At 34.0% G+C, this 27661-nt stretch overlaps 2 protein-coding genes and 1 pseudogene across 2 annotated transcripts; 1 reads left to right on the top strand and 2 right to left on the bottom strand.

Annotated features, from left to right (window-relative positions):
- Window positions 1-240: 240 nt before the first annotated feature.
- On the bottom strand, window positions 241-8770 carry LOC147384859 (uncharacterized). The gene is made up of 9 exons (XM_086424987.1): window positions 8363-8770; window positions 6569-6755; window positions 6351-6484; window positions 2555-2667; window positions 2157-2397; window positions 1284-1439; window positions 1111-1190; window positions 455-504; window positions 241-377 (listed from the first exon to the last, which is right to left on the bottom strand). The coding sequence occupies exons 1-9, from the start codon at window positions 8768-8770 to the stop codon at window positions 241-243; spliced, it is 1506 nt and encodes a 501-aa protein (XP_086281113.1).
- Window positions 8771-14279: 5509 nt separating this feature from the next.
- Window positions 14280-22001, bottom strand: LOC147384857 (uncharacterized). The gene is made up of 9 exons (XM_086424986.1): window positions 21594-22001; window positions 19807-19993; window positions 19589-19722; window positions 16588-16700; window positions 16190-16430; window positions 15314-15469; window positions 15141-15220; window positions 14496-14545; window positions 14280-14416 (listed from the first exon to the last, which is right to left on the bottom strand). The coding sequence occupies exons 1-9, from the start codon at window positions 21999-22001 to the stop codon at window positions 14280-14282; spliced, it is 1506 nt and encodes a 501-aa protein (XP_086281112.1).
- LOC147384858 (protein PHOSPHATE-INDUCED 1-like) lies at window positions 17272-18129 on the top strand (annotated as a pseudogene).
- Window positions 22002-27661: the final 5660 nt, after the last annotated feature.

Genomic DNA, 27661 nt, shown 5'->3' with positions numbered 1-27661 from the left:
ATACTTCACATCCCATCTATTCATGTTCCCAATAGTCTTAAAAAAGAATATGTTGAGGATTGTTGTTCAAAATCACAAGAGGGATGGGACCCATGATCTCAAAAAGTTGCATTGCGTTATGTTAACCAAATAAGTTATGGGTCTAGCAAAACACTTAAGCAACATATTTTTATTATTCCCATTGTCCCAGCTTTAATCAGCCTTTTTTTTCTCCTCCAGCCATTGATGAACATTGTTCCATCAAATCCCTTTATTAGTGAGCATGGCATTGTATTCTGCGATCCATCCATCGATGATTTTGACTTCTATATTTCGCTGCGACACCAACCACTCTGGATCACTTGGTGCCGAGGGAATTATATCCAAACAATGGGAACCTGAACACAAGTTTTTTTAATAAAAAAACATGTTATTAATTAGTATAAATCATCAACTAAAAAGATATAAGACATACCTTGATTTGTATAAATAGCTACAACACTATCAGATATGTTCTCTAGTACTCTGCAGTCATATAAAAAATAATCAAACAAATTTAATGAAAGTTAATTCAATATATATGCCCTCCACATTTTGATGAATATTTGACATTTTTCAAATAGGGACATGCCCTCTTGGCTTTGGTCGTCTATTATATAAACTAATAAAATTACCTAAATGCCACTGCCTTCGACCTATATATATAAAATAAATAAATAATAAATAAATAAAAAACCCTTGATTTTTCTTCAAAAACCAGATATCAAACACTTACCATAAATTATTTTCAATCTATAGAAAATCCTTGATTGTGTACCCAAAATTCCATCATATTTTACTCCAAAAATCCTATCTTGTTCTTGAGCTTTGGAGGTTGAAGTAAATAAATTTTTAGGATGAACGGTAGCATAAAAAAATCTAGGGTTTTTTTTTTTTGGGTTGTTGTTGCATGTTGAATATAAGAGCATTTAGTTTATTTTTCACAAGTATAGTAGAGAGGATCATGTTCAAGGAGGCATTTCATCTGTTTGAAAAAAGAGTGGTCTCTCAAATATTCATCAAAACGTGGATACCCCCCCCCCCCCCCCCCCCCCCCACTAAAAATGAAAAATTGAAGTTTTGTTCCATTACCCTCCGGCACTATAAGGGTCTCTGAGTCCATTGGAGAATATGATATTGCTAGCAAATTTTTTGAGTACTGATGCTATATTCTGTATTTGATAACCAACAAGAAGTTAATTTTTACTCAAATGGAATGAAAAAATAAATGAAGAGTACAAAATCCAAAATTGTAAGAGGCTTACATGACCACCGAATTCGGTTGTAGCCCAATGAGGTCTTGGAGTGACACCAAACACATCTTGGCAGTCTTTGGTGAACCTTTTCAAATCGTAAGGTTCAGCTTGGAACATCGTATCATTCTCGCCATGGCCAATGGGCATTACCATCTCAGTACACGTCTTATAAACAACGGCAAAGACATAAACCAGTAAAAGTGTTATTAGAAGCGTGTACAAAATTTGTTGTGATAGATTTCTTGAAGCTATTTGGTGATTGATCATCAAAAATGTATTGTGCATTTATACACAAATTTCAAGATTTCAATAGGACGTTAACAACCTTCATAACCATGTATTTTACATAAACATTTCTTAGAGAATATTTCTATTTTATCTTTTAATGCGATAAAACATGGTTATGTTATCATCATATACTAACAATTAATTTTGTAAATATCATAAAGGGACAAAAAATTATGTATAAAAAATATCATTTCACAGTGACAGAAAAAAAAAAAAAAAATTCTTGCATTAAAGGATAGAATGAGATTACATTTCTAGGGAAATTGCAAAGAGGTCTTGGACATCGATACAATCCCTTACAAACATAAACACATATATAGTAGAGTTATTCATGGTTTGTTGAGGTCTAGCAAAGTACAAGAAGAAATCTTGGGTTATAGTTTATTTCTCAATATGAATCACTCTCATCTCATTTATAGTAGGCATTATTGACCTAAATCTTATTATCATATGTGTGGTCACTTATTTATATCACGTCTGTCGTTTAATATAAGATCTTTAATGTCCAAATAAGGGTGTAATGCGGTCTTAGGTTAGAATTGTATCAGTTAAGATCACAAAACGAGTACGAAATATATAAATCAATCAAAATACCTGCCAATCCCACCCAAACAACTTATTTAGACGAAAGTGAATTATGGGAGTGCACGACGATTTTCCTATGCTAACAATGAGACCTGCATATATCCTACTAAGAATATCGGATCCTTCGGGCAGTCCATCAATCGCATCGCAAATCATATTAACTGGATATTTGGGAGGTTGATCGTATTGGGCTGAGACGAGGTACCAAAATTCTATGTTATTCTTGAGCTCTTGAGACGAGTTTAATGGCCTTAACAAGAAAACAAACCAAATAAATGAAAGTTAGTAACCATCTTGATATCAGGTAAACTAAGTCAATTTCGCCAAATTTCAAATCCATGAGTTTTAAAAGATAAATTTGAGGTTAGTAATTTGAATTACAAGGGAAGAAGGTATGGTTTAATTACTCGCAAGTCTTGAACTTTTGGCTTAGGATTGTAAGACCATCAGGTCCAGCAGCAATTTTATCGATTTCGAACCATGAGTCTCTTATGGTAGTGTAGCAACTCTCACTTGCTTCCTGCACCATCCAAGAAACAAATATAACACTTTTGAGATCGTTTGAAGCTTTAATGGTTAAATTTTGATGCACTTTAGTTAAAATATATGGCGCCCATGTTTATAAACTGATGGTACACATTGGTTTAGGTCTTCCACAAGGGCTTTAGATGGACCAAGTTTTAGCCCATCATGGACTGGGTTTGGTTAGTATTACTGGTTTATTACGTATCGGACTGGTGAAGGCCCGACTAATGTGTAAGGCCACACAAGCTTGGGACACTAGTCCATAGGCCTGCCCAATCTGTCTTGATAACATGTATTTATAAGTTTGCTTATAATATATTCTATATACATTAATAATCAATGTAAATAGAATCAGGATCCAGAATGGTGTCTGGTTCCTATGGCGTAGGAATTGTGCCGAGGTGGCATGTTTTGGTAGGAGTTTAAGACACATTGGACGCCTAACCGAGCCATTTTTATATGACACACAGCCCAATGTGTTTATTATCCAATAAACACGTGTCACGTAGACACCCTATTTTGTTATATGAATGTAACACCGTTCAGGATCACGACTCATTTAAATATATAAAATATTGATAGGTCGGCCGAGCTGGGATATAGGTTTTAATTGATCTTATACAATAAATAGACGGCCAAGTTTGGATTAGGATTTTCAGGCATGATTAGGGTCGATCGGGCTGTTTGTGGCCCAGCCCATGGAAAGCCTATAGTCTTCTATGTAATATTATTAGCAAATGACCAAAGTACCCTTATCCACCTCTTGCCAAAAACCCTTCTCTAGGGTTAATTATTGTAATCCATTCAACATTTCCAACCTCTTACCAAAAAATACTTTATTTTTCTTCTCCAAAATTTATATCTTTGTGAATGAGGTTTGAAAGGTGACGGAGATAGAATCTTAAGGTTGATAATAAGGGTAAAAAATCCTCCGAAAGATTGAAAAAAGTTAAAAGATGATTAGTTTTCAACGAAATGTCAAAATATTGAAGACAAGGGCATCTTCCCGGGGGACATCTACTAGTGACAACTATTTTTACATCTCTCGGATGCCATCTATTATATAATATCCAACGACATCTGGTTGTTTTATAGAAAGCAATTAAAAAATGGATGGTATCCAAGTGGTTGTGTAAAAATAGTTGTCAGTTTTAAATGTCCCTTGAGCACATCCTATATATATATATATGGTCCCGTTCACCACCCTACACTTTACCAAACGTGTTTTGTCCTACATGGGTTAAAAGTTTTGGAATAAGTTGATTTTTGATTATGATGATCTCTATGGTGAGGAGATCATCCTCACCAAAAATCAGCCCATTCCAAAACTTCTAACCCCATAAAAAATGGTTTACAAAAAATGGACGGTCCATGATTTTTCAACTTGTAAACATGGGGCTAGAAATTTCGGAATGGGCTGATTTTTAGTGAGGAGGATCTTCTAATTGTAGAGATCATTCTCACCAAAAATCAGCCCATTTCAAAACTTCTAACCCATGTAGGACAAAATACGTTTGGTAAAGCGTAGGGTAAAGTGTAGGGTGTTGAACATTTTCCATACATATATATAGAGAAATGTTCAGCACCAAACATTTTGCCCAACCATTTTTGTCCTACATGGGTTAGAAATTTTGGAATTAGCTGATTTTTTTTTGTGAGGATGATCTCTATGGTGAGAAGATCATCATCATAAAAAAACAATCCATTCCAAAACTTCTAACCCCATCAAAAATGATTTACAAAAAATGGACGGTCCACGATTTTTCGACTTGTAAATATGGGGCTAGAAGTTTTGGAATGAACTGATTTTTGGTGAGGATGATCTCTACGGTGAGGAGATCATCATCACCAAAAATCAGACCATTCTAAAACTTCTAACCCCGTCAAAAATGGTATACAAAAAATGGACGGTCCACGATTTTTCAACTTGTAAACATGAGGCTACAAGTTTTGGAATGGGCTGATTTTTGGTGAGGATGATCTCCTCCTTACCAAAAATCAGCCCATATAGGGTCCCGTTCAGCACCAAACATTTTAGTCAACATTTTAGCCAACCATTTTTGTCCTACACGGGTTAGAAGTTTTGGAATGGGCTAATTTTTGGTGAGGATGATCTCTACGGTGAGGAGATCATCCTCACAAAAAATCAACCCATTCCAAAACTTCTAACCCCATGTTTACAAGTTGAAAAATCGTGGACCGTCCATTTTTTGTAAATCATTTTTAATGCGGTTAGAAGTTTTGGAATGGTCTGATTTTTGGTGATGATGATCTCCTCACCGAAGAGATCATCCTCACCAAAAATCAGCCTATTCCAAAACTTCTAACCCATGTTTTGAAAGATGCTTTGCCAAAATGTTTGGTGCTGAACATTTCCCATATATATATATATATATATATATATATATATATATATATATATATGGAGGCGTTCGGCGCCAGTCCATAAATCAGTCATTTTAACAAACATTTGCAAGCCGTTAGATAAGATGTGTTCGGACAACACAAATTGAGTAGGGAGCCGTTTTGCGTTTAACTTAAAAACATATATGTTATTTACACCGCCGTCCTTAAACTTAGGGGCATTTACTTCTACCTCCCTAAATACTTAAAACCCAAAAGAAAACGAACAGAGACAGAGAGTTATCTCTTCTCCTTCACCTTCTCCCTGCTTGAACATGTGACCCTCTCTCTCTCTCTCTCTCTCTCTCTCTCTCTCTCTCATCTCCTTCTCCCCGATCTCTCTTCAAGATTAATACCCGAGAGCAACGAACACGATTCTTTACAAAGTCGAAACCAAGGAATTGCAGAAAATACAAGAATCCAACATTATACGACTAATAATGCTCCCCTTTTCGATCTTCAGCGTTCTACTTTGTTGGTTCCACAGATGAACAACAAAATTTTCCCTACGAATTTGCCCAAGCTTCCCTGTCATCCATTTCGAATGAACCTTATCCCTTGGTCCATGAAAGAGGCTCTAAATCCTACTCCAATCGATCGGATAAAATGCTGATGACAGCAACACCGTGAAATTAAATCCAAGTCTTCCCTTCACCCTCGAAACAACTCTTGAAACCAAATAAGGCCCATTGTGACCCCATTTATTTCCATTGAAGGTCAGTGCAAAATCCTCTGTAAATTTGAAAATGAAAGAATGATTCTTGACGAAGATCATAACGACATTGTTCAACCGACTCCAATTTCTCGTCTCAAGATCAATTGTTTGTGCTCCAATTATATTTCTCAAATTGGAGAAGGAGACGTGAGAGAGAGAGAGAGAGAGAGAGAGAGAGAGAGAGAGAGGGTCGCACGTTCAAGCAAGGAGAAGGTGAAGATGAAGGAGAAGAGAGAACTCTTGTTCGTTTTCTTTTTCGGTTTTAAGTATTTAGGGAGGTAACACTAAATATCCCTAAGTTTAAGGACGGCGGTATAAATAATGATACATTTTTAAGTTAAACGCAAAACGACTCCCTATTCAATCTGTGCCGTCCGAACGCATCTTATCTAACGGCTTGCAAACGTTTGTTAAAACGACTGATTTATGGAATGGCGCTGAACGATATCCATATATATATATATATATATATATCTGGTGAGCAAGTAAGTGGCACCAAAACCTGGATGGGATACTCAAAATTACCCTAAATGAATTGAACTGCAAATTACAATGCTTACTTTATAATCTTTAGTGACGATAGTGTGATATCCGTTTTGCGGTGTAATGTCATCAAAGTAAAGAATTGGAGCCGATGACGCCAGTGCACCCATGGCAATATGTGGATATTTCAAACGAAACCACGATGCAAGCACTAAATAAAAAGAGAGGAGAGAAGGTTACCATGGTGAGAACCACTTTAATTAAAGATTGATGATAGAGGTTTGCAATCACTTACTTCCACCATAAGATCCTCCAATAACGATCACTGGACAATGCTCAGCCGATAAGTTCCTCTTTAGATCAATTATTAACTCCGCATAATCTGCCAATGCTTGTGTTGAACTGAAGTACCCGAGGGTACTAGCATTTTGGTATGCTGCTTTCTCTGATCCAAATGGAATTGAAGCTCCATAATAGCGGTGCTGAAACAAATCGATATAGCTTTGATGTGAATCAGATTGGCACACAAGCACGCGCAAGGACACACAAGCACACACACACACACACACACACACACACACACAGTAATCAAGTTTGAATTTGGGATTACTCAACCAAGGATATCAGTTCAATTAATTTGTATAAATTAAGAAAAAATTTAGAAAGTAATTCAAGTGAATTTAGGGATAAATTGTTGAATGTTTAAACAAAAAATAAAAAATAAAATAAAAAAAATCATGGACTTTTCCTGATCTAATAATCATTTATTTTTTCGACAAATCTCCTTTCGAATTTTCACTATAATGGTTCTAACGAATCATATAGTCGATGTGATGGGTCCAAATCATACAACTCAAATATCCTAATATCCTAAGGGATCTTTTGAATTTACTCATTTTTTTTCTAATCTTATCATCCATAATAACATCTAAATCCTCAATCAACTACATAAAGCATGATTGGTCTAATTGTAATCCTTCAAAATCTTCCCTTTAAGACAATCATATGTGAATTTACTAAGAGAGCTTCTATTAACACACCAAGTTTTACTTATAAAAGTTGGTGTGTCAATAGAATCTCTTGTATATGTTAGATATCGTGCCTCAAGATTTGAAAAAAGGGTAAATTACACTTTCAACCCCTATGATTTGGTCTATGTCGGCTCCCTAACGTTTCGACAATTTCACTTACCTCCCCAATAATTATCTAATGAGTTCAATTAACCTCCTTCAATCTACTTGCCGTCAACCAAACAGTTAAAAAATGATTTTAACTTTTTATAAGGAGCATTTTACCTTTTTTTTTTAAATGTTCTTCATTTTTTAATTTTCATTTGAAAAAATGAGTTTACTTGTGAATGTTTAGACAATGATATTTTTATAGTTTTAAAACTTATTTATATTTTTATAAAACAAAATAAGTTAAGAGGGTATAATAGTAAAATAACATTTGAACTTTAATATCGGCATGGCAATGGATCGGATCAGTACCATTCTAATACCAATCCAAATTTTTTTAAATATGTACTCGATCCAATCCAATCAATGAATATGTGAACCGAATCCAATTCGTTTCATTTCATTCTTAATCCAAAATCAATTTGAACATATGCCTTATTTTCAAATGATCAATTTTCAAAAAATATAAAAATATAAAATCTTCTTTCCAACTACAAATATAGAGGGAAACCAAAAAGACAAATGTTTTATCTATATGGATTTATATGAAATTAAGAATAATACAAAAAATATTAAAATTTATTCCGAGTGGATTGGGGTAGATCCAAATCCGATCTGAAATTGTTTCAAAACTAAAATTCTGATCCGATTTTTCATGTTTTTTTTTTTTTTAATTTTATCAGATCAGTTACGAGGGCTCAGACATTGGGTGTATTTCGCATCATTGCCAGCCCTACTTTAACACCGTGCATGAAAGGGGAGGTAAGTGCAATTGTCAAAATGTTAAGGGGCCAACATACAATTATGCCAAACTACAAAGCATCAAAGTGTAATTTACCCTAGAAAAAAAAACCTTCTCATCTGAACCACTAGACACAAGAAAACACACATGCATGTGTAGATTTATATACCTCTATGTACACAAGAAGAGATTTGAAATGAGGAGCGTTATCAATCATGAATCCAATATAAGGTGCAAGCTCTGCTGAAAAACTCGCCTCATCACCCATGTAAACTAAGATAGGAGAGCTAGTATTTGGTCCACCCCAATATCTGTAGTTCACTATGTACCTTTGTTGAAAGGTTGTGTAACTCTCTGGTCTATAATTGAAATGGTCGAGTGTTTGCGTGTAAAAATACGTGTTAAAGTCCGATGATGACACGTTCGCTTCAAACCTTCTCTCATCCTCATTGGTGGTGGTTCTCATGAACACACCGAGCCTTGGGATCCGAAGATACGATGATGACAACACACATCTCACAAAGAGTAGAATGAGCCATGGAAGCAGTTTGATTATTGTTAATCTTCTTCCACCCATCGCACTACAACTCCCTAGTTTTTTTTACGTAAAATATCACTAATATTACCCTATTTATGCAGACAAGTCCTTGGGTTGACTCGAATTTGTTTTAACTAACTCGACTTGTTGACATAAAATACTCTTCCGAGTCAACACAAATATTTGCATAATTGTATTAAAAACTTGACTGGCGTTATAATTACCTCTACTATTTGAACTAAAAACTATATAATTAGATTTAGTTTTAATCTAACTCGGTCATTTTTAGAGACTAAACTGAATTTTGAATCAACTTAATGAGTTTCACAATATAATTTGAAATAAAATTTTATTTCGAATTTCGGGTGATTCACGGAATAAAAATCACGATTGTGTAAACATATACATGTCGCGATAATACAAATCCGAGAATAAATCCCTACTATTGACATTAATTTGTGTTTACATGGTAGGGATCATGTGTTTTTTTTTTCCATGAATCACTCTAATATTATATAGCATTTGGTTTTGTTGACTTGTAGAAAATACACACGATCTCGATAGTTGCTTACACGATTCGATACTTTTCCTTTTCGAAGTCCTTTTTCTTGAGTCAATGGATCAAATTCAACCCATTATCACCTAATCAAGTGGTGAGTTGTTGAGTTGATTCAAGCAGACGGACAATGAAGTTGAGTTGAGTCGAGTCTTAACTCTTAAAGGTTCTGTTTGTTTGTTTTTTTGTTTGTCTTCTATTTTTAACTTTTAGTGTGTGTAATTGTGTTTAAAGGTAGTTTTCTGGTTTGAAAACATAGGTTTTATTTATGTAAATGTCCTTCTTTGGGCGGCAACGTGACTTACTAAGTTGTAATACAAACAAGTGCTGGAAGGAAGTTTCTTGTGTAAATGTGTTTCTAGAGAGAATGAATTTTCTAAAGCCTGAATGGCTAGGATGGGCCCATCACAGAAGTAATGCAAAACTCTCCCTTGTAGCTCATCATGGACCCACTATTCTATTAGATAGGTCCCACTGAGACATCTTTTTTATCATAAATAATTTTAAAGGTAAATTCGTCTCCAGCTTGATCTATTGACCTTATAAATTTTGACAATGTATTCTAAAATCAATTTCAGACCTAATTTTTATTTTTATAAATATCATTATTATAATATAACTCCAAGGGATTGGCCTAGTGGCAAGCTGAGGCTTGATAATCTTCTTATAAGAAAAGTAGGTTAAGAGTTCAAAACCCCACAAAGTAATGAATATCTTGGGGCCACCCTCTAGGGTTAGATTGACACTTGACTCAACTAGTTACACGTAGGACTTCATGAGAGGGAGGTGCATGTAACCGTAGGATTAGTCTCTCCCAATCTTGAGCTTAAGCTGACCCGACCCCGTAACTAAATGGGTCTAACTAATTACCCAAATCTTGTTTTCGACGGTCAATGGGTATCATCAATGGCATTTTCTATTATTAGTCTTCAAATTGTATTAAAATGTTCTCTCACTAATATGATAGTTGATTTTTGGTGACTTTATTATTTTATAATAATTAAATAATAAATATAAAAATTTATTTAATATGCTAATAAATTGATCTACTAATTAAAACACTCTGTCGTTCAAGTCAGTAATTTAGGTTGCTTAAGCAGTTGGTGAACTCTTGAACCGATCATATTATGTTGTAAGGATAAAAACATCAGAACAATCTCAACCTTCTAATCAAGTGAATCATTGTTGCTTAGTAAATCAATCCAAATAAAGGGCAGCTAAATGTTCTGTATTGTGTGAATTTGATGATTGTGAGCCACAGCAGAAATAGTCTCCACCATTGAGTCGAGCCGAGCGGAGACAACTAATACTATAAATTTTTCATACTTTTGGCTCTTCGATCGATTAGTTCCACATTGGAAATTAAGAATATGTAATATCGGTTATTATAATGTAGGAATTGGTCTAATGGGAAATAAAATTCAACCTCTATAGCTTTTTAGATAAATGTGAAAATCCATTTTTAATGGAAAAACTTAATTAGAAAAAAAAATAAAAAAAAGATTTTTCATGAAAAATAAAATTCTCACCCATTTTCCATAAGTAATCAACATCCTTAATTGATTTTAGGTCTCACCATCATGGACCCAGTCATTTTTTGGTTTGATTCTAAATAGCCATCATAATGATCCGTAAAGATGCAAATTTGACACATTCATACCCATTTCCAAACACATAGTGGTTCAAAATCACACGACGGATTGATTGAACCCATGGCCTCGAAGTTGCAATATTAGAATATGTTAAGCAACATTAATTCTATTAAAAACAACATATTAGCTTTAATCAGCCATATTCTTCTCATCCCATTACGGATGAATGTAGTACAATCAAATCTTCTTATTAATGAGGGAGGCGTTGTAATCAGCAATCCATCATCGATGATTTTGATCTCTGTATTTCGCTGCAAGACCAACCATTCTGGGTCACTTGGTTTTGAGGGATATAAATCTAAGCAATGTGAACCTGTACACAAGTTTTCTCAATCAAAACACATGTTATTTATTAGTAAGTATAAATCATGAGATAAACATATAGGGATGGATTAGTTGTACACCATCCACTACTAATTGCATTCCATCACGTAAATATTTTCCTTTGCACTTCATTTAGATGATTGAATTCAAAATAAAAATAGAAATATTGAACGATGTTTCTATTTTTCATTCTTCATCTTCTTCTTCAACCATGCTCACATAAATTATTGTTGGTTTAATAATTTTTGTAAGAAATACTTGATTATATAACAAACATCTTACAGGAGCATAGAGGAGGAAGTCACAATACCAATAATGAAGTTCAGTTAATAGGTTAAAATAGAGGTAATAAAAAATAAGGTTATTTTTCAAAGTTGGTGTGCAATCAACTACTAGTGGTGTGCAACTATTCAGTCCCAAAAGATATAAGACATACCTTGCTTTGTATAAATAGTCACAACACTATCAGATATGTTATGTAGTATTCTGCAGTCACATAAAAATAATCAAACAAATTTAATGAAATTAATTGAGTAGACTAACCCACTCCACATTTTGGTGAATATTGGAGATATCCTTTTGTGTTTCCAAACCGGTGACATGCCCCTCTTGACTTTGGTCTTCTATTATAAATTAAGAAAATGACTTAAATGCCACCGCCTTCATACTACAACAATAAACCCTTGATTTTTCTACGAAAACCTTGTCTTCATAACCTATGGTAAATTATTTTCAATCTATAGAAAATCCTTGATTTTTCTACCCAAATTTTCATCATATTCTTGTTCAAAAAACCTATCTTATTCTTGAGGTTTGGATGTTGAAATCAGTAGATTCTTAAGTTTGAAGAGTAACCGAAAAAATCAAGGGCCGAGCATTTTAGATCAATTTTCTATAGTATATCAGAGAATATCGAGTAAGGAGGCATTTCATCAATTTGAAAATGGAAGGGTATCTCAAATATTTACCAAAACTTGGATAGATATATCTAAATGACCCCCAATTTTTATGTTTTTTTGAAGTTTTGATTCATTACCCTCCCACGCTATAAGGGTCTCTGAGTCCATTGGAGAATATGATATTGCTAACAAATTTTTCAAGTACCAATTTTATATTCTGTATTTGATAACAAACAAGATGTTAATTTTTACTCAAATGGAATGAAAAAGTAAATGAAGAATACAAAATCGAAAAGTGTAAGAAGCTTACATGACCACCGAATTCAGTAGTAATCCAATGACGTCTTGGGGTGATCCCGAACAATTCTTGGCACTGTTTGGTGTATTTGTTCAAATCGAAAGGTTCGGCTTGGAACATTGTATCATTCTCGCCACGACCTATGGGCATTATTGTCTCACTACATGTCTGATAAACCAATAAAAGTGTAATTAGAAGCATGTACAAAAATTTGGGTGATGGATTTCTTGAATCTATTTCGTCATTGATCACCAGAAATGTAGTGTGCACTTATATACAAATTTCAATATTTCAATGGGATGATAGCAATTTTTTTTGTTCTCTTTTTTTTTTATTTTTATTATTTTATTATTTTATTTTTTTTATTTTTATTTATTTATTTTTTTTTTTTGAAAATGGGGTGTCCGGATTTGCATCCGACAAGGGAGCTAAATGAGCTAGGCCAGAGCCAAGGCATATGGGTCCCTCCCTCAGGCACATGCAACACCCACACATCACATGCGCCAGGTAAGTGATCAAGAGGGAGAGCCCTCATAGGTGGCCCCGAGGAAATATAGCTCATACTAGATATCAAACACACAACCTACAGACCATTACTATTTATTGGATCCAAAATTGCCATTGAGCCACCCTCTTAAGGTTCGTTAGCAACTTTCATAACTATGTATTTTTTTTTTTATAATTATTTTCTAAAAAATAATTCTATTTTATCTTTTAATACCATAAATAGGGTTTTGTTATCGTCATAAACTAACAATTTTGTAAATATCATAAAGCCTCAAAAAAAATTATGTACAAAAATAGCATTGCATAGTGAAAAAAAAAATTCTTAATTTTTTGCATTAAAGGATAAAATGAGATTATATTTCTAGGGAAATTGCAAACATCCAATTGAGGTCTTGGACATCGATATATCCTTTATAAATCTATAAATAATGTTGAAGTGACTTCATATCTCGTTGTCCTGGCATGGAATTGTGTAGGAACTGTAGATGTTTTCCATCGGGATATGAGTAAAAAAGCATATATGGTCCCTAGACACTTCCATGTCAGGAAAACGAGATATGAGGTACAATCTTGAGATCACCCCGTCCGACTCTAAATTTATATAATAAAACACAACAATAGGGCCCACTTTGTTACAGTTGTGTGAGAAATAAAAGTCTCATCCACTATAGTTTTGTGTGGAACAAATATCTTACCAAACTACAATTTTGTAGAATTCACTTTAATTTCTTTACTCTTCTACTCCTTTAACTTTACAATATTTCCTCTTTTTAAGGATTTTCTATATAAAATAGAATTTCCATCCATTTTTCATTCACAACAAACATACACTTGGTCGATTTTCATTTTTCTGTTCACTTCTAGATAGCCATCTAAAGAACTCGTAAAAATGTAAAAATTTGTCCTCTACTCATCTTCATAAAATAAGTTATTTTCGCAAACATTTGTATAACACCTTTTTGTTATAAAAAAAAATTACTTATTTCTATAATTTATAAAAATTTCAAAACCATTTTCCTAACACATCCTTTATTATTATTATTATTATTATTATTATTTGCTTTTATTTTAAATACTTCACATCCCATCTATTCATGTTCCCAAGAGTCTTAAAAAAAAAAAATATCGAGGATTGTTGTTCAAAATCACAAGAGGGATGGGACCCATGATCTCAAAAAGTTGCATTGCGTTATGTTAACCAAATAAGTTATGGGTCTAGCAAAACACTTAAGCAACATATTTTTATTATTCCCATTATCCCAGCTTTAATCAGCCTTTTTTTCTCCTCCAGCCATTGATGAACATGGTTCCATCAAATCCCCTTATTAGTGAGCATGGCATTGTATTCTGCGATCCATCCATCAATGATTTTGATCTCTATATTTCGCTGCGAGACCAACCACTCTGGATCACTTGGTGCCGAGGGAATTATATCCAAACAATGGGAACCTGTACACAAGTTTTTTTTAAATAAAAAAACATGTTATTAATTAGTATAAATCATCAACTAAAAAGATATAAGACATACCTTGATTTGTATAAATAGCTACAACACTATCAGATATGTTCTCTAGTACTCTGCAGTCATATAAAAAATAATCAAACAAATTAAATGAAGTTAATTCAATAGATATGCCCCTCCACATTTTGATGAATATTTGACATTTTTCAAATTGGTGATATGCCCTCTTGACTTTGATCGTCTATTATATAAACTAATAAAATTACTTAAATGCCATTGCCTTCAACTTATAAAAAAAAAAAAAACCTTGATTTTTCTTCAAAAACCAGATATCAAGCACCTACCATAAATTATTTTCAATCTATAGAAAATCCTTGATTGTGTACCCAAAATTCCATCATCTTTTACTTCAGAAATCCTATCTTATTCTTAAGGTTTGGAGGTTGAAGTAAATAAATTTTTAGGATGTACGGTAGCATAAAAAATCTAGGGTTTTTTTTTGTTTTTTAGGTTGTTGTTGCATGTTGAAGATAAGAGCATTTAGATTATTTTTCACTAGTATATTAGAAAGGATCGTGTTCAAGGAGGCATTTCATCTGTTTGAAAAAAGAGTGGTATCTCAAATATTCACCAAAAAGGGGATAGGTATATCGAAATCATGCCCCCCCACCCCCCCAAATAAATAAATAAATTGAAGTTTTGTTCCATTACCCTGCAGCACTATAAGGGTCTCTGAGTCCATTGGAGAATATGATATTGCTAGCAAATTTTTTTAATACCGATGCTATATTCTGTATTTGATAACCAACAAGACGTTAATTTTTACTCAAATGGAATGAAAAAATGAATGAAGAATACAAAATCCAAAATTGTAAGAAGCTTACATGACCACCGAATTCGGTTGTAGCCCAATGAGGTCTTGGAGTGACACCAAACACATCTTGGCATTCTTTGGTAAAGTTCTTTAAATCAAAAGGTTCGGCTTGGAACATCGTATCATTCTCGCCATGGCCAATGGGCATTACCATCTCAGTACATGTCTTATAAACAAAGGCAAAGACATTAACCAGTAAAAGTGTTATTAGAAGCATGTACAAAATTTGTTGTGATAGATTTCTTGAAGCTATTTGGTGATTGATCATCAAAAATGTATTGTGCATTTATATCCAAATTTCAAGATTTCAATGGGACGTTAGCAACTTTCATAACCATGTATTTTACATAAATATTTCTTAGAGAATATTTTTGTATTTTATCTTTTAATGCAATAAAACAAGGTTATGTTATCATTATATACTAACAATTAATTTTGTAAATATCATAAAGGCACAAAAAATTATGTATAAAAAATATCATTTCACAGTGACAGAAAAAAAAAAAAAAAATTCTTGCATTAAAGGATAGAATGAGATTACATTTCTAGGGAAATTGCAAACATGAGTCTTGGACATCAATATATCCCTTATAAACATAAACACATATATAGTAGAGTTATTCATGGTTTGTTGAGGTCTAGCAAAGTACAAGAAGAAATCTTGGGTTATAGTTTATTTCTCAATATGAACCACTCTCATCTCATTTATAGTAGGCATTATTGATCTAAATCTTATTATCATATGTGTGGTCACTTATTTATATCACGTCTGTCGTTTAATATAAGATCTTTAATGTCCAAATAAGGGTGTAATGTGGTCTTAGGTTAGAATTGCATCAGTTAAGATCACAAAATGAGTACGAAATATATAAATAAATCAAAATACCTGCCAATCCCACCCAAACAACTTATTTAGACCAAAGTGAAATATGGGAGTGCACGACGATTTTCCTATGCTAACATTGAGACCTGCATATATCCTACTAAGAATATCGGATCCTTCAGGCAGTCCATCAATTGCATCGCAAATCCTATTAACTGGATATTTGGGAGGTTGATCGTATTGGGCTGAGGCGAGGTACCAATATTCTATGTTATTCTTGAGCTCTTGAGACGAGTTTAATGGCCTTAACAAGAAAACAAACCAAACAAATGAAAGTTAGTAACCATCTTGATATCAATTAAACCAAGTCAATTTTGCCAAATTTCAAATTCATGAGTTTTAAAAGATAAATTTAAGGTTAGTAATTTGAATTAGAAGGGAAGAAGGTATGGTTTAATTACTCGCAAGTCTTGAACTTTTGGCTTAGGATTGTAAGCCCATCGGGTCCAGCAGCAATTTTATCGATTTCGAACCATGAGTCTCTTATGGTAGTGTAGCAACTCTCACTTGCTTCCTGCACCATCCAAGAAACAAATATGACACTTTTGAGATCTTTTGAAGCTTCAATGGTTAAATTTTGATGCAATTTAGTTAAAACATATAGCGCCCTTGTTTATAAACTGATGGTACACCCCTTGGTTGAGGTCTTCCACAAGGGCTTTAGATGGTCCAAGTTTTAGCCCATCATGAACTAGGTTTGGTTAGTATTACTGGCTTATTACGTATCGGACTGACATAGGCCGGACTAATGAGTAAGGCCACACAAACTTGGGACACCAGTCCATATAGGCCTGCCCAATCTGTCTTGACAACATGTATTATAAGTTTGCTTAGAATATATATATATATGGGAGGCGTTCGGATGCCTCTATTTTAACAGTCGTTTTAACAAAAGAAACCCGACCGTTGGATATTGTTGAATCGGACGGTCAAGATTGCTGATTTCGTTTAAGTTATATATTATTATTTTTTACAGTGCCATCCCTCATTTTTGTGATTATTAGTGCCACCTCCCTGGCACAATTACAACAGCAGAGAGAGTTCTCGTCTCCTCTCTCTTTTTCTCTCTGAAACACTCGATCTCTCTCTCTCTCTCTCTCTCTCTCTCTCTCTTTCAGGCTCTCGATCTTGTTCAACATGGCTTCCTCTGTTTCAACTCTGCTTCTACAACTCCTTTTAGTGGTCTCTTTCTTTCATTTCTCCTTTGCAGTAAGGAGACTCACCGAGTTGGTAACAGAACAACCTCTTCTCCTAGAATACCACAACGGTCCTCTTCTTTCTGGCAAAATCTCTATCAATCTCATCTGGTATGGTAAATTCAAGCCCTCTCAATGCGCTATCGTCTCTGATTTCCTCAATTCTCTTTACCCTTCCAAACCCCAAAACCAAAACAACTCATCTGTCTCCACTTGGTGGGAAACCACCCAAAAATACTACCATCTCTCTTCCAAAAAATCAAATTCTCTTCTTCTCTCAATAATGGGGAAACAAATCCTCGATGAGAACTACTCAATGGGTAAATCTCTAACAAGTAAACAAATCGTGAGATTGGCAGCAAAAGGCGAGGAAAAGAATGCCATTAATGTGGTTTTAACTTCTTCTGATGTAATCGTTGAAGGGTTTTGCTCGAATAGGTGTGGAACCTATGGGTCGTCTTCTTCGAGTTCCCAGGTTAAGAACAAGAATTACAAGTTTGCTTACATCTGGGTTGGTAACTCAGAGACTCATAGGTCAATGCGCTTGGCCGTTTCATCAATCGATTTATGGACCACAAAGTCCACCATTGGTTGCACCCAACAACGATGTGGGTTTGGATGGCATGGTTATTAACTTGGCTAGCCTTTTGGCTGGAACCGCTACGAACCCATTTGGTAATGGTTATTTTCAAGGACCAGCAGAAGCGCCTCTTGAGGCTGCATTGTCCTGGTGTTTTTGGGTTTTGAGGGTTTAGAGAGAACAGATGAGGTTCGAGGGTTTAGATCGAACAGACGAATTCTGTGTTTGAGGGTTTGGAGAGAACAGAAGAGTTCTCTCTGCTGTTTTTCACTCAGGGATGTGGCACTAATAACGCCAAACATGAGGGATGGCGCTATAAAAAACAATAATATATAACTTAAACGAAATAAACAATCTCGACTGTCCGATTCAACAATATCCAACGGTCGGGTTTCTTTTGTTAAAACGACTGATAAAACACATGCATCCGAACGCCTCCCTATATATATATATATATATATTATCAATGTAAATAGAATCAAGATCCAGAACAGTGTCTGGTTCCTATGGCGTAGAAATTGTGTCTAAGTGGCATGTTTTGGTAGGAGTTTAAGACGCATTGGGCGCCTAATCAAGCCATTTCTATATATGACACACAGCCCAATGTGTTTATTATCCAATAAACACGTGCCACGTAGACACCATATTTTGTTATATGAATGGAACACCGTTCAGGATCACGACTCATTTAAATATATAAAATATTGATAGGTCGGTCGAGCTGGGATGGGATATAGGTTTTAATTGATCTGATACAATAAATAGATGACCGAGTTTGGATTAGGATTTTCAGGCATGATTAGGGTCGGGCTGTTTGGGGCCCAGCCCATGGAAAACCTATAGTCTTCTATGTAATATTATTAGCAAATGACCAAAGTACCCTTATCCACCTCTTGCCAAAAACCCTTCTCTAGGGTTAATTGTTGTAATCCATTCAACATTTCCAACCTCTTATCAAAAAAATACTTTATTTTTGTCTCCAAAATTTATATCTTTGTGAATGAGGTTTGAAAGGTGAAGGAGATAAAATCTTAAGGTTGATAACGAGAATAAAAAATCATACGAAAGATTGAAAAAAGTTAAAAGATGATTAGTTTTCAAGGAAATATCAAAACATTGAAGACAAGGGCATCTTCCTAGGGGACATCTACTAGTGACAACTATTTTTACATCTCTCGGATGACATCTATTATATAATATCCAACGACATCTGATAGTGTTGTAGAAATCATTTAAAAAATGGATAGCATCCAGGTGGTTGTGTCAAAATAGTTGTCAGTTTTAAATGTCCCCTGAACACATCCCATTATATATATATATAAAGACAATGAACACAATGTGAAAAAAGCCCAAATTTGACGGACCAAGAGGTCAAATTGGTGTCGAATTTTTCATTGTCAAATTTATTTTTTTTCGAAGGGTCGAAACTATCAAATTAATGAAGGATGAGAAAAATTCGACAACTCTAAACCGTCAAAATTTAGTTTCTAAAATTCATGGGCCTTGACCCGTCAAATTTTCCAATTTTCACATAATGGAGTCTAGTGAGCAAGTAAGGGGCACCAAAACCTGGATGGGATTCTCAAAATTCCCTAAATGAATTGAACTGCAAATTGCAATGCTTACTTTATAATCTTTAGTGACGATAGTGTGATATCCGTTTTGCGGTGTAATGTCATCAAAGTAAAGAATTGGAGCTGATGACGCCAGTGCACCCATGGCAATATGTGGATATTTCAAACGAAACCACGATGCAAGCACTAAATAAAAAGAGAGGAGAGAAGGTTACCATGGTGAGAACCACTTTAATTAAAGATTGATTATAGAGGTTTGCAATCACTTACTTCCACCATAAGATCCTCCAATAACGATCACTGGACAATGCTCGGCCGATAAGTTCCTCTTTAGATCAATTATTAACTCCGCATAATCTGCCAATGCTTGTGTTGAACTGAAGTACCCGAGGGTACTAGCATTTTGGTATGCTGCTTTCTCTGATCCAAATGGAATTGAAGCTCCATAATAGCGGTGCTGAAACAAATCCATATAGTTTTGATGTGAATCAGATTGGCACACAAGCACGCACAAGGACACACAAGCACACACACACACACACACTCACATAGTAATCAAGTTCGAATTTGGGATTACTCAACCAAGGATATCAGTTCAATTAATTTGTATAAATTAAGAAAAAATTAGAAAGTAATTCAAGTGAATTTAGGGATAAATTGTTGAATGTTTAAACAAAAAACAAAAAAAAATTTAAAAAAAAAAATCATGGACTTTTCCTGATCTAATAATCATTTATTTTTTCGACAAATCTCCTTTCAAATTTTCACTATAATGGTTCTAACGAATCATATAGTCGATGTGATGGGTCCAAATCATACAACTCAAATATCCTAAGGGATCTTTTGAATTTACTCAATTTTTTTCTAATCTTATCATCCATAATAATATCTAAATCTTCAATCAACTACACAAAGCATGATTGGTCTAATTGTAATCCTTCAAAATCTTCCCTTTAAGACAATCATATGTGAATTTACTAAGAGAGCTTCTATTAACACACCAAGTTTTACTTATAAAAGTTGGTGTGTCAATAGAATCTCTTGTATATGTTTGACATCGTGCCTCAAGATTTGAAAAAGAGTAAATTACACTTTCACCCCCTATGATTTGGTCTATGTCGACTCCCTAACGTTTCGACAATTTCACTTACCTCCCGAATAATTATTGAATGAGTTCAATTAACCTCCTTCAGTCTACTTGTCGTCAACCAAACAGTTAAAAAATGATTTTAACGTTTTATAAAGAGCATTTAACCTTTTTTTTAAATGTTATTTATTTTTTAATTTTCATTTGAAAAAATGAGTTTACTTGTGAATGTTTAGACAAGGATACTTTTATAGTTTTAAAATTTATTTATATTTTTATAAAACAAAATAAGTTAAGAGGTATAATAGTAAAATAACATCTGAACTTTAACATCCGGCTGGCAATGGATCGGTTTGGTATCGGATCAGTACCACTCTAATACCAATCCAATTTTTTTTTAAATATGTACCCGATCTGATCTAATCAATGAATATGTGAATCGAATCCAATCTGTTTCATTTCATCCTTAATCCAAAATCGATTTGAACACATGCCTTATTTTCAAATGATCAATGTTAAAAAAAATATATAAAATCTAAAATCTAATTTCCAACTACAAATATAGAAGGAAACCAAAAAGACAAACATTTTATCTATATGTATTTATATGAAATTAAGAATAATACAAAAATTATTAAAATATATTCGGAGTGGATTGGGGTAGGTCCAAATCCGATCTAAAATTGTTTCAGAAATAAAATTTTGATCCGATTTTTCATTTTTTTTTGGATCAGATCGGTTATGAGGGTTCAGACATTGGGTATATTTCGGATCATTGCCAGCCCTACTTTACCATTGTCTATAGAAGGGGAGGTAAGTGCAATTGTCAAAATGTTAGGGGGTCAACATACAATTATGCCAAGCTACAAAGCGTCAAAGTGTAATTTACACTATAAAAATAAAAATAAAAAACCTTCTCATCTCAACCGCTAAACACAAGAAAACAACATGTATGTGTAGATTTATATACCTCTATGTACACAAGAAGAGATTTGAAATGAGGAGCATTATCAATCATGAATCCAATATAAGGTGCAAGCTCTGCTGAAAAACTCGCCTCATCACCCATGAAAACTAAGATAGGAGAGCTAGTATTTGGTCCACCCCAATATCTATAGTTCACTATGTACCTTTGTTGAAAGGTTGTGTAACCCTCTGGTCCATAATTGAAATGGTCGAGTGTTTGCGTGTAAAAATACGTGTTAAAGTCCGATGATGACACGTTCGCTTCAAACCTTCTCTCATCCTCATTGGTGGTGGTTCTCATGAACACACCGAGCCTCGGGATCCGAAGATACGATGATGACAACACACATCTCACAAAGAGTAGAATGAGCCATGGAAGCAGTTTGATTATTGTTAATCTTCTTCCACCCATCTCACTACAACTCCCTAGTTTTTTTTTACGTAGAATATCACTAATATTACCCTATTTATGCAGACAAGTCCTTGAGTTGACTCGAATTTGTTTTAACTAACTCGACTAGTTGCATAAAATAGTCTTCCGAGTCAACTCAAATATTTGCATAATTGCATTAAAAACTTGACTGGCGTTATAATTATCTCTACTATTTGAACTAAAAAACTATATAATTATATTTAGTTTTAAGCTAACTCAGTCAGTTTTAGAGACTAAACTGAATTTTGAGTCAACTTAATGAGTTTCACAATATAATTTGAAAGAAAATTTTATTTCGAATTTCGGGTGATTCACAAAAAAACAAATAATCACGATCATGTAAACTTATACATGCCGCGATAATACAAATCCAAGAATAAATCCCTACTATTGTGTTTACATGGTAGGGATCATGTTTTTCTTTTTTTCCATGAATCACTCTAATATTATATAGCCTTTGGTTTTGCTGACTCGTAGAAAACACACATGATCTCGATAGTTGCTTACACGATTCCATACTTTTCCTTTTCTGAGTCCTTTTTCTTGAGTCACTGGAATTCAACCCATTATTACCTAATCAACTGGTGAGTTGTTGAGGTGACTCAAGCAGATGGACAGTGATGTTGAGTTGAGTCGAGTCTTAACTCTTAAAGGTTCTGTTTGTTTGTTTGTATTTTTTGTTTGTCTTCTATTTTTAACTTTTAGTGTGTGTAATTGTGTTTAAAGGTAGTTTTCAGGTTTGAAAACATAGGTTTTATTTATGTAAATGTCCTTGTTTGGGCGGCAACGTGACTTACTAAGTTGTAATACAAACAAGTGCTGGAAGGAAGTTTCTTGTGTAAATGTGTTTCTAGAGAGAATGAATTTTCTAAAGCCTGAATGGCTAGGATGGGCCCATCACAGAAGTAATGCAAAACTCTCCCTTGTAGCTCATCATGGACTCACTATTCTATTAGATAGGTCCCACTGAGACATCTTTTTTATCATAAATAATTTTAAAGGTAAATTCGTCTCCAGCTTGATCTATTGACCTTATAAATTTTGACAATGTATTCTAAAATCAATTTCAAACCTAATTTTTTTTATAAATAATATTATTATAATATAACTCCAAGGGATTGGCCTAGTGGCAAGCTGAGGCTTGATAATCTCCTTATAAGAAAAGTAGGTTAAGAGTTCAAAACCCCATGGAGCAATGAATATCTTGGGGCCACCCTCCAGGGTTAGGTTAACCCTTGACTCAACCAGTTGCAGTAGGACTTCTTGAGAGGGAGATGCATGTAACTGTAAGATTAGTCTCTCCCAATCTTTTGCTTAAGCTGACCCGACCCCGTAACTAAATGGGTCTAAGTAATTACCCAAACCTTGTTTTCGACGGTCAATGGATATCATCAATGGCATTTTCTATTATTAGTAGTCAAATTGTATTAAAATGTTCTCTCACTAATATGATAGTTGATTTTTGGTGACTTTATTATTTTATAATAATTAAATAATAAATATAAAAATTTATTTAATATGCTAATAAATTGATCTACTAATTAAAATACTTTGTCGTTCAAGTCAGTAATTTAGGTTGCTTAAGCAGTTGGTGAACTCTTGAACCGATCATATTATGCTATAAAGATAAAAACATCGGAACAATCTCAACCTTCTAATCAAGAGAATCATTGTTGCTTAGTAAATCAATCCAAATAAAGGACAGTCTAAATGTTCTGTATTGTGTGAATTTGATGATTGTGAGCCACAGCAGAAATAGTCTCCGCCATTGAGTCGAGCCGAGCGGAGACAACTAATACTATAAATTTTTCATACTTTTGTCTCTTCGATTAGTCCCACATTGGAAATTAAGAATATGTTATATCGGTTATTATAATGTAGGAATTGGTTTAATGGGAAATAAAATTCGACCTTATATAGATTTTTAGATAAATGTGAAAATCCATTTTTAATGGAAAAACTTAATTAGAAAAAAAAAAAAAAAAACGATTTTTCATGAAAAATAAAATTCTCACCCATTTTCCATAAGTAATCAAACACACATCCTTAATTGATTTTAGGTCTCACCATCATGGACCCAGTCATTTTTTGGTTTGATTCTAAATAGCCATCATAATGATCCGTAAAGATGCAAATTTGACACATTCATACCCATTTCCAAACACATAGTGGTTCAAAATCACACGACGGATTGATTGAACCCATGGCCTCGAAGTTGCAATATTGGAATATGTTAAGCAACATTAATTCTATTAAAAACAACATATTAGCTTTAATCAGCCATAATCTTCTAATCCCATTACGGATGAATGTAGTACAATCAAATCCTCTTATTAATGAGGGAGGCGTTGTAATCTGCAATCCATCCATCGATGATTTTGATCTCTGTATTTCGCTGCGAGACCAACCATTCTGGGTCACTTGGTTTTGAGGGATATAAATCTAAGCAATGTGAACCTGTACACAAGTTTTCTCAATCAAAACATGTTATTTATTAGTAAGTATAAATCATGAGATAAACATATAGGGATGGATTAGTTGTACACCATCCACTACTAATTGCATTCCATCAGTTGTACACCATCCACTACTAATTGCATTCCATCACGTCAATATTTTCCATTGCACTTCATTTAGATGATTGAATCCAAAATAAAAATAGAAATATTGAACGATGTTGGTTTCTATTTTTCATTCTTCATCTTCTTCTTCAACCATGCTCATATAAATTATTGTTGGTTCAATAATTTTTGTAAGAAATACTTGATTATATAACAAACATCTTACACAAGCATAGAAGAGGAAGTCACAATACCAATAATGAAGTTCAGTTAATAGGTTAAAATAGAGGTAATAAAAAATAAGGTTATTTTTCCAAAGTTGGTGTGCAATCAACTACTAGTGGTGTGCAACTATTCAGTCCCAAAAGATATAAGACATACTTTGCTTTGTATAAATAGCCACAACACTATCAGATATGTTATGTAGTATTCTGCAGTCACATAAAAATAATCAAACAAATTTAATGAAATTAATTGAGTAGACTAACCCACTCCACATTTTGGTGAATATTGGATATATCCTTTTGTGTTTCCACACCGGTGGCATGCCCCTCTTGACTTTGGTCTTCTATTATAAATTAAGAAAATGACTTAAATGCCACCGCCTTCATACTACAACAATAAACCCTTGATTTTTCTTCGAAAACCTTGTCTTCATAGCCTACAGTACATTATTTTCAATCTATAGAAAATCCTTGATTTTTCTACCCAAATTTTCATCATATTCTTGTTCAAAAAACCTATCTTATTCTTGAGGTTTGGATGTTGAAATCAGTAGATTCTTAAGTTTGAAGAGTAACCGAAAAAATCAAGGGCTTAGCATTTTAGATCAATTTTCTATAGTATATCAGAGAATATCGAGTAAGGAGGCATTTCATCATTTTGAAAATGGAAGGGTATCTCAAATATTTACCAAAACTTGGATAGATATATCTAAATGACCCCAATTTTTATGTTTTTTTGAAGTTTTGATTCATTACCCTCCCGCGCTATAAGGGTCTCTGAGTCCATTGGAGAATATGATACTGCTAGCAAATTTTTCGAGTACCAATTTTATATTCTGTATTTGATAACAAACAAGATGTTAATTTTTACTCAAATGGAATGAAAAAGTAAATGAAGAATACAAAATCGAAAAGTGTGCCAATGCCCGAACCCAACTTAATTTGAGTCGGGCAATTTTTTTGCTATCCTGAACCCAAGCTAACTATGCCTAGACTTGACCCAAGGTCGGGTTCAACCCATAGGATTCAGGTTTTGCCCACCTAAGTTGCAGCCCTAGTCCACATAAGATATCCTTTAGATCAAAAATAATTTAAGAAATGCGCTTTCTTACTAAGTTAGTAAGGAAATTTTCCTGACTGCCATCCATGTGGTATCCAAAAAAAATGATACGATGCCACAGGGTTGTAGATCACAAATTTTTAACTACTTAAAAAAATATTTTTTTGCACCGTTAGGTTTTAATTCTAAATTTGGCAGTTAACTGACCGTCCATTTTCAATGCCTTGGAGATGATTACACTGTTGTTTTTGTTAAAAAGTGATGTTCCATGGACTGTAAAACAAGAGCTATACAGAGTAAATGGGCTAATTAAAAGACGTACCGAAGACATAAAAATACATTTATATAAGGAGAAATCTTGAGATAAAAACAACATACCATGCACACAAAAAAAAGATTGTAAGAACATGCACTGCAGCAACCATATGGGGCTTCAGGTTTGCATGGGTGACTCATGAATTGGCCAAATATATGCACTAAATGAATGATGTCAAGTTATTGTGAAGTAGATAAGTCAACCAATGATTACTCGCCAATAGTTGGTAGGATCACGTATAATTTCCCCATCAGTGTCATTGAACTAGTATAGGGGAATCAATGGGTGGTCAAGTAGATGATAAAATGCCTGGTTGATCAGAGTGAGGGGTGAGACTAATTAGCCTAAGAGTTTTTTCTTTTATGTGAACAAATTTGTATTACTGTAAAGAGAGAGATACATTTGGGGAATCCCATACTTGACGTCGTAAGTGCTGGAGTTGTTAATATATGGTGACCATAGAGGATTGTGAAGTGTTGCTATGAGATTTGGAGAACCGCAGAAGAATCGTTAGGGAGTGCGTCATCAAAAGATCCATTAGGATATTACAGCTGAGAAATGATGACCAAAAACATGAGCATTGGTACATGTTAACATAGTATATGTTTTTTATATTTCACTCTTAGGAAAAATCCTCTTTCATACAAATACAATGGAATAGTCTCTTAGGGATGATATCAAATCTAATATTATTATTTTGTTGAATGCAGTAAGTGTATTCTGCCCCATAAGTGCTGCATCTACTTCAAATAGCTAGCAAATACTATCGACGAGGACCAGCATTCCCACATATAACACAATCTTTTATATCAGCCTCTACAATATCTGATTCATCTCTATCATCAACGATTTGGGATTGCATGGGACATTCACGATTATCAGCAATTTTTGGCAAGGAACTTGAATTCCTAACATTTTCATTCAAGTATGAAACCCACATACATTCAACCGGTGGGTCTCCACTCCTACCGTTCTTTTCTTCTCCAATATATATGTCAAGAAGCCTTAGTATTAGAAAACCATCCAACAAAATTTCATAGTAAAGGGCACATTTAAATTTTCTAATGTACAACTATGCTATGATTTGGTTTATGTTCGTGCAAACATTCTGATAAATGAAGGGTTGGGGCTTGGGTTGGGGGACAGGAACTCAGTCTCATATTGAGAATTTTTTATAAAGAAAGATAAAAAGAACAAGTTGGGTGCTTTAGTTACTAAGGTCATGATCTTTTAACAAGATGAACTACAAAATACAAAATAACATTTCAGGGTTACTTTGGTTAAATTTTCATCCTACACTAAGACTTCAATTAAAAGCAAGTTACTTCAAATGTTACAGTCTAACCACAATAGAAGTGGTAAGGGTTACTTAACAAGCCATTTCAAAATCGAATAAAAGAGAGTAGTTGTTGAAAGTGTTCAAAGTTCACAAAATATTTGTGTTCGTTTCCTGTCATTTCATATGAGATGGTTTCTCA

The sequence above is a fragment of the Akebia trifoliata genome, chromosome 15, assembly GCF_017979445.1.
Source record: "Akebia trifoliata isolate Shusen 1 chromosome 15, ASM1797944v1, whole genome shotgun sequence".
NCBI lineage: Eukaryota > Viridiplantae > Streptophyta > Magnoliopsida > Ranunculales > Lardizabalaceae > Akebia > Akebia trifoliata.
The sequence above is the reverse complement of the archived record's forward strand: the minus strand, read 5'-3'. Positions and strand labels throughout refer to the sequence as shown.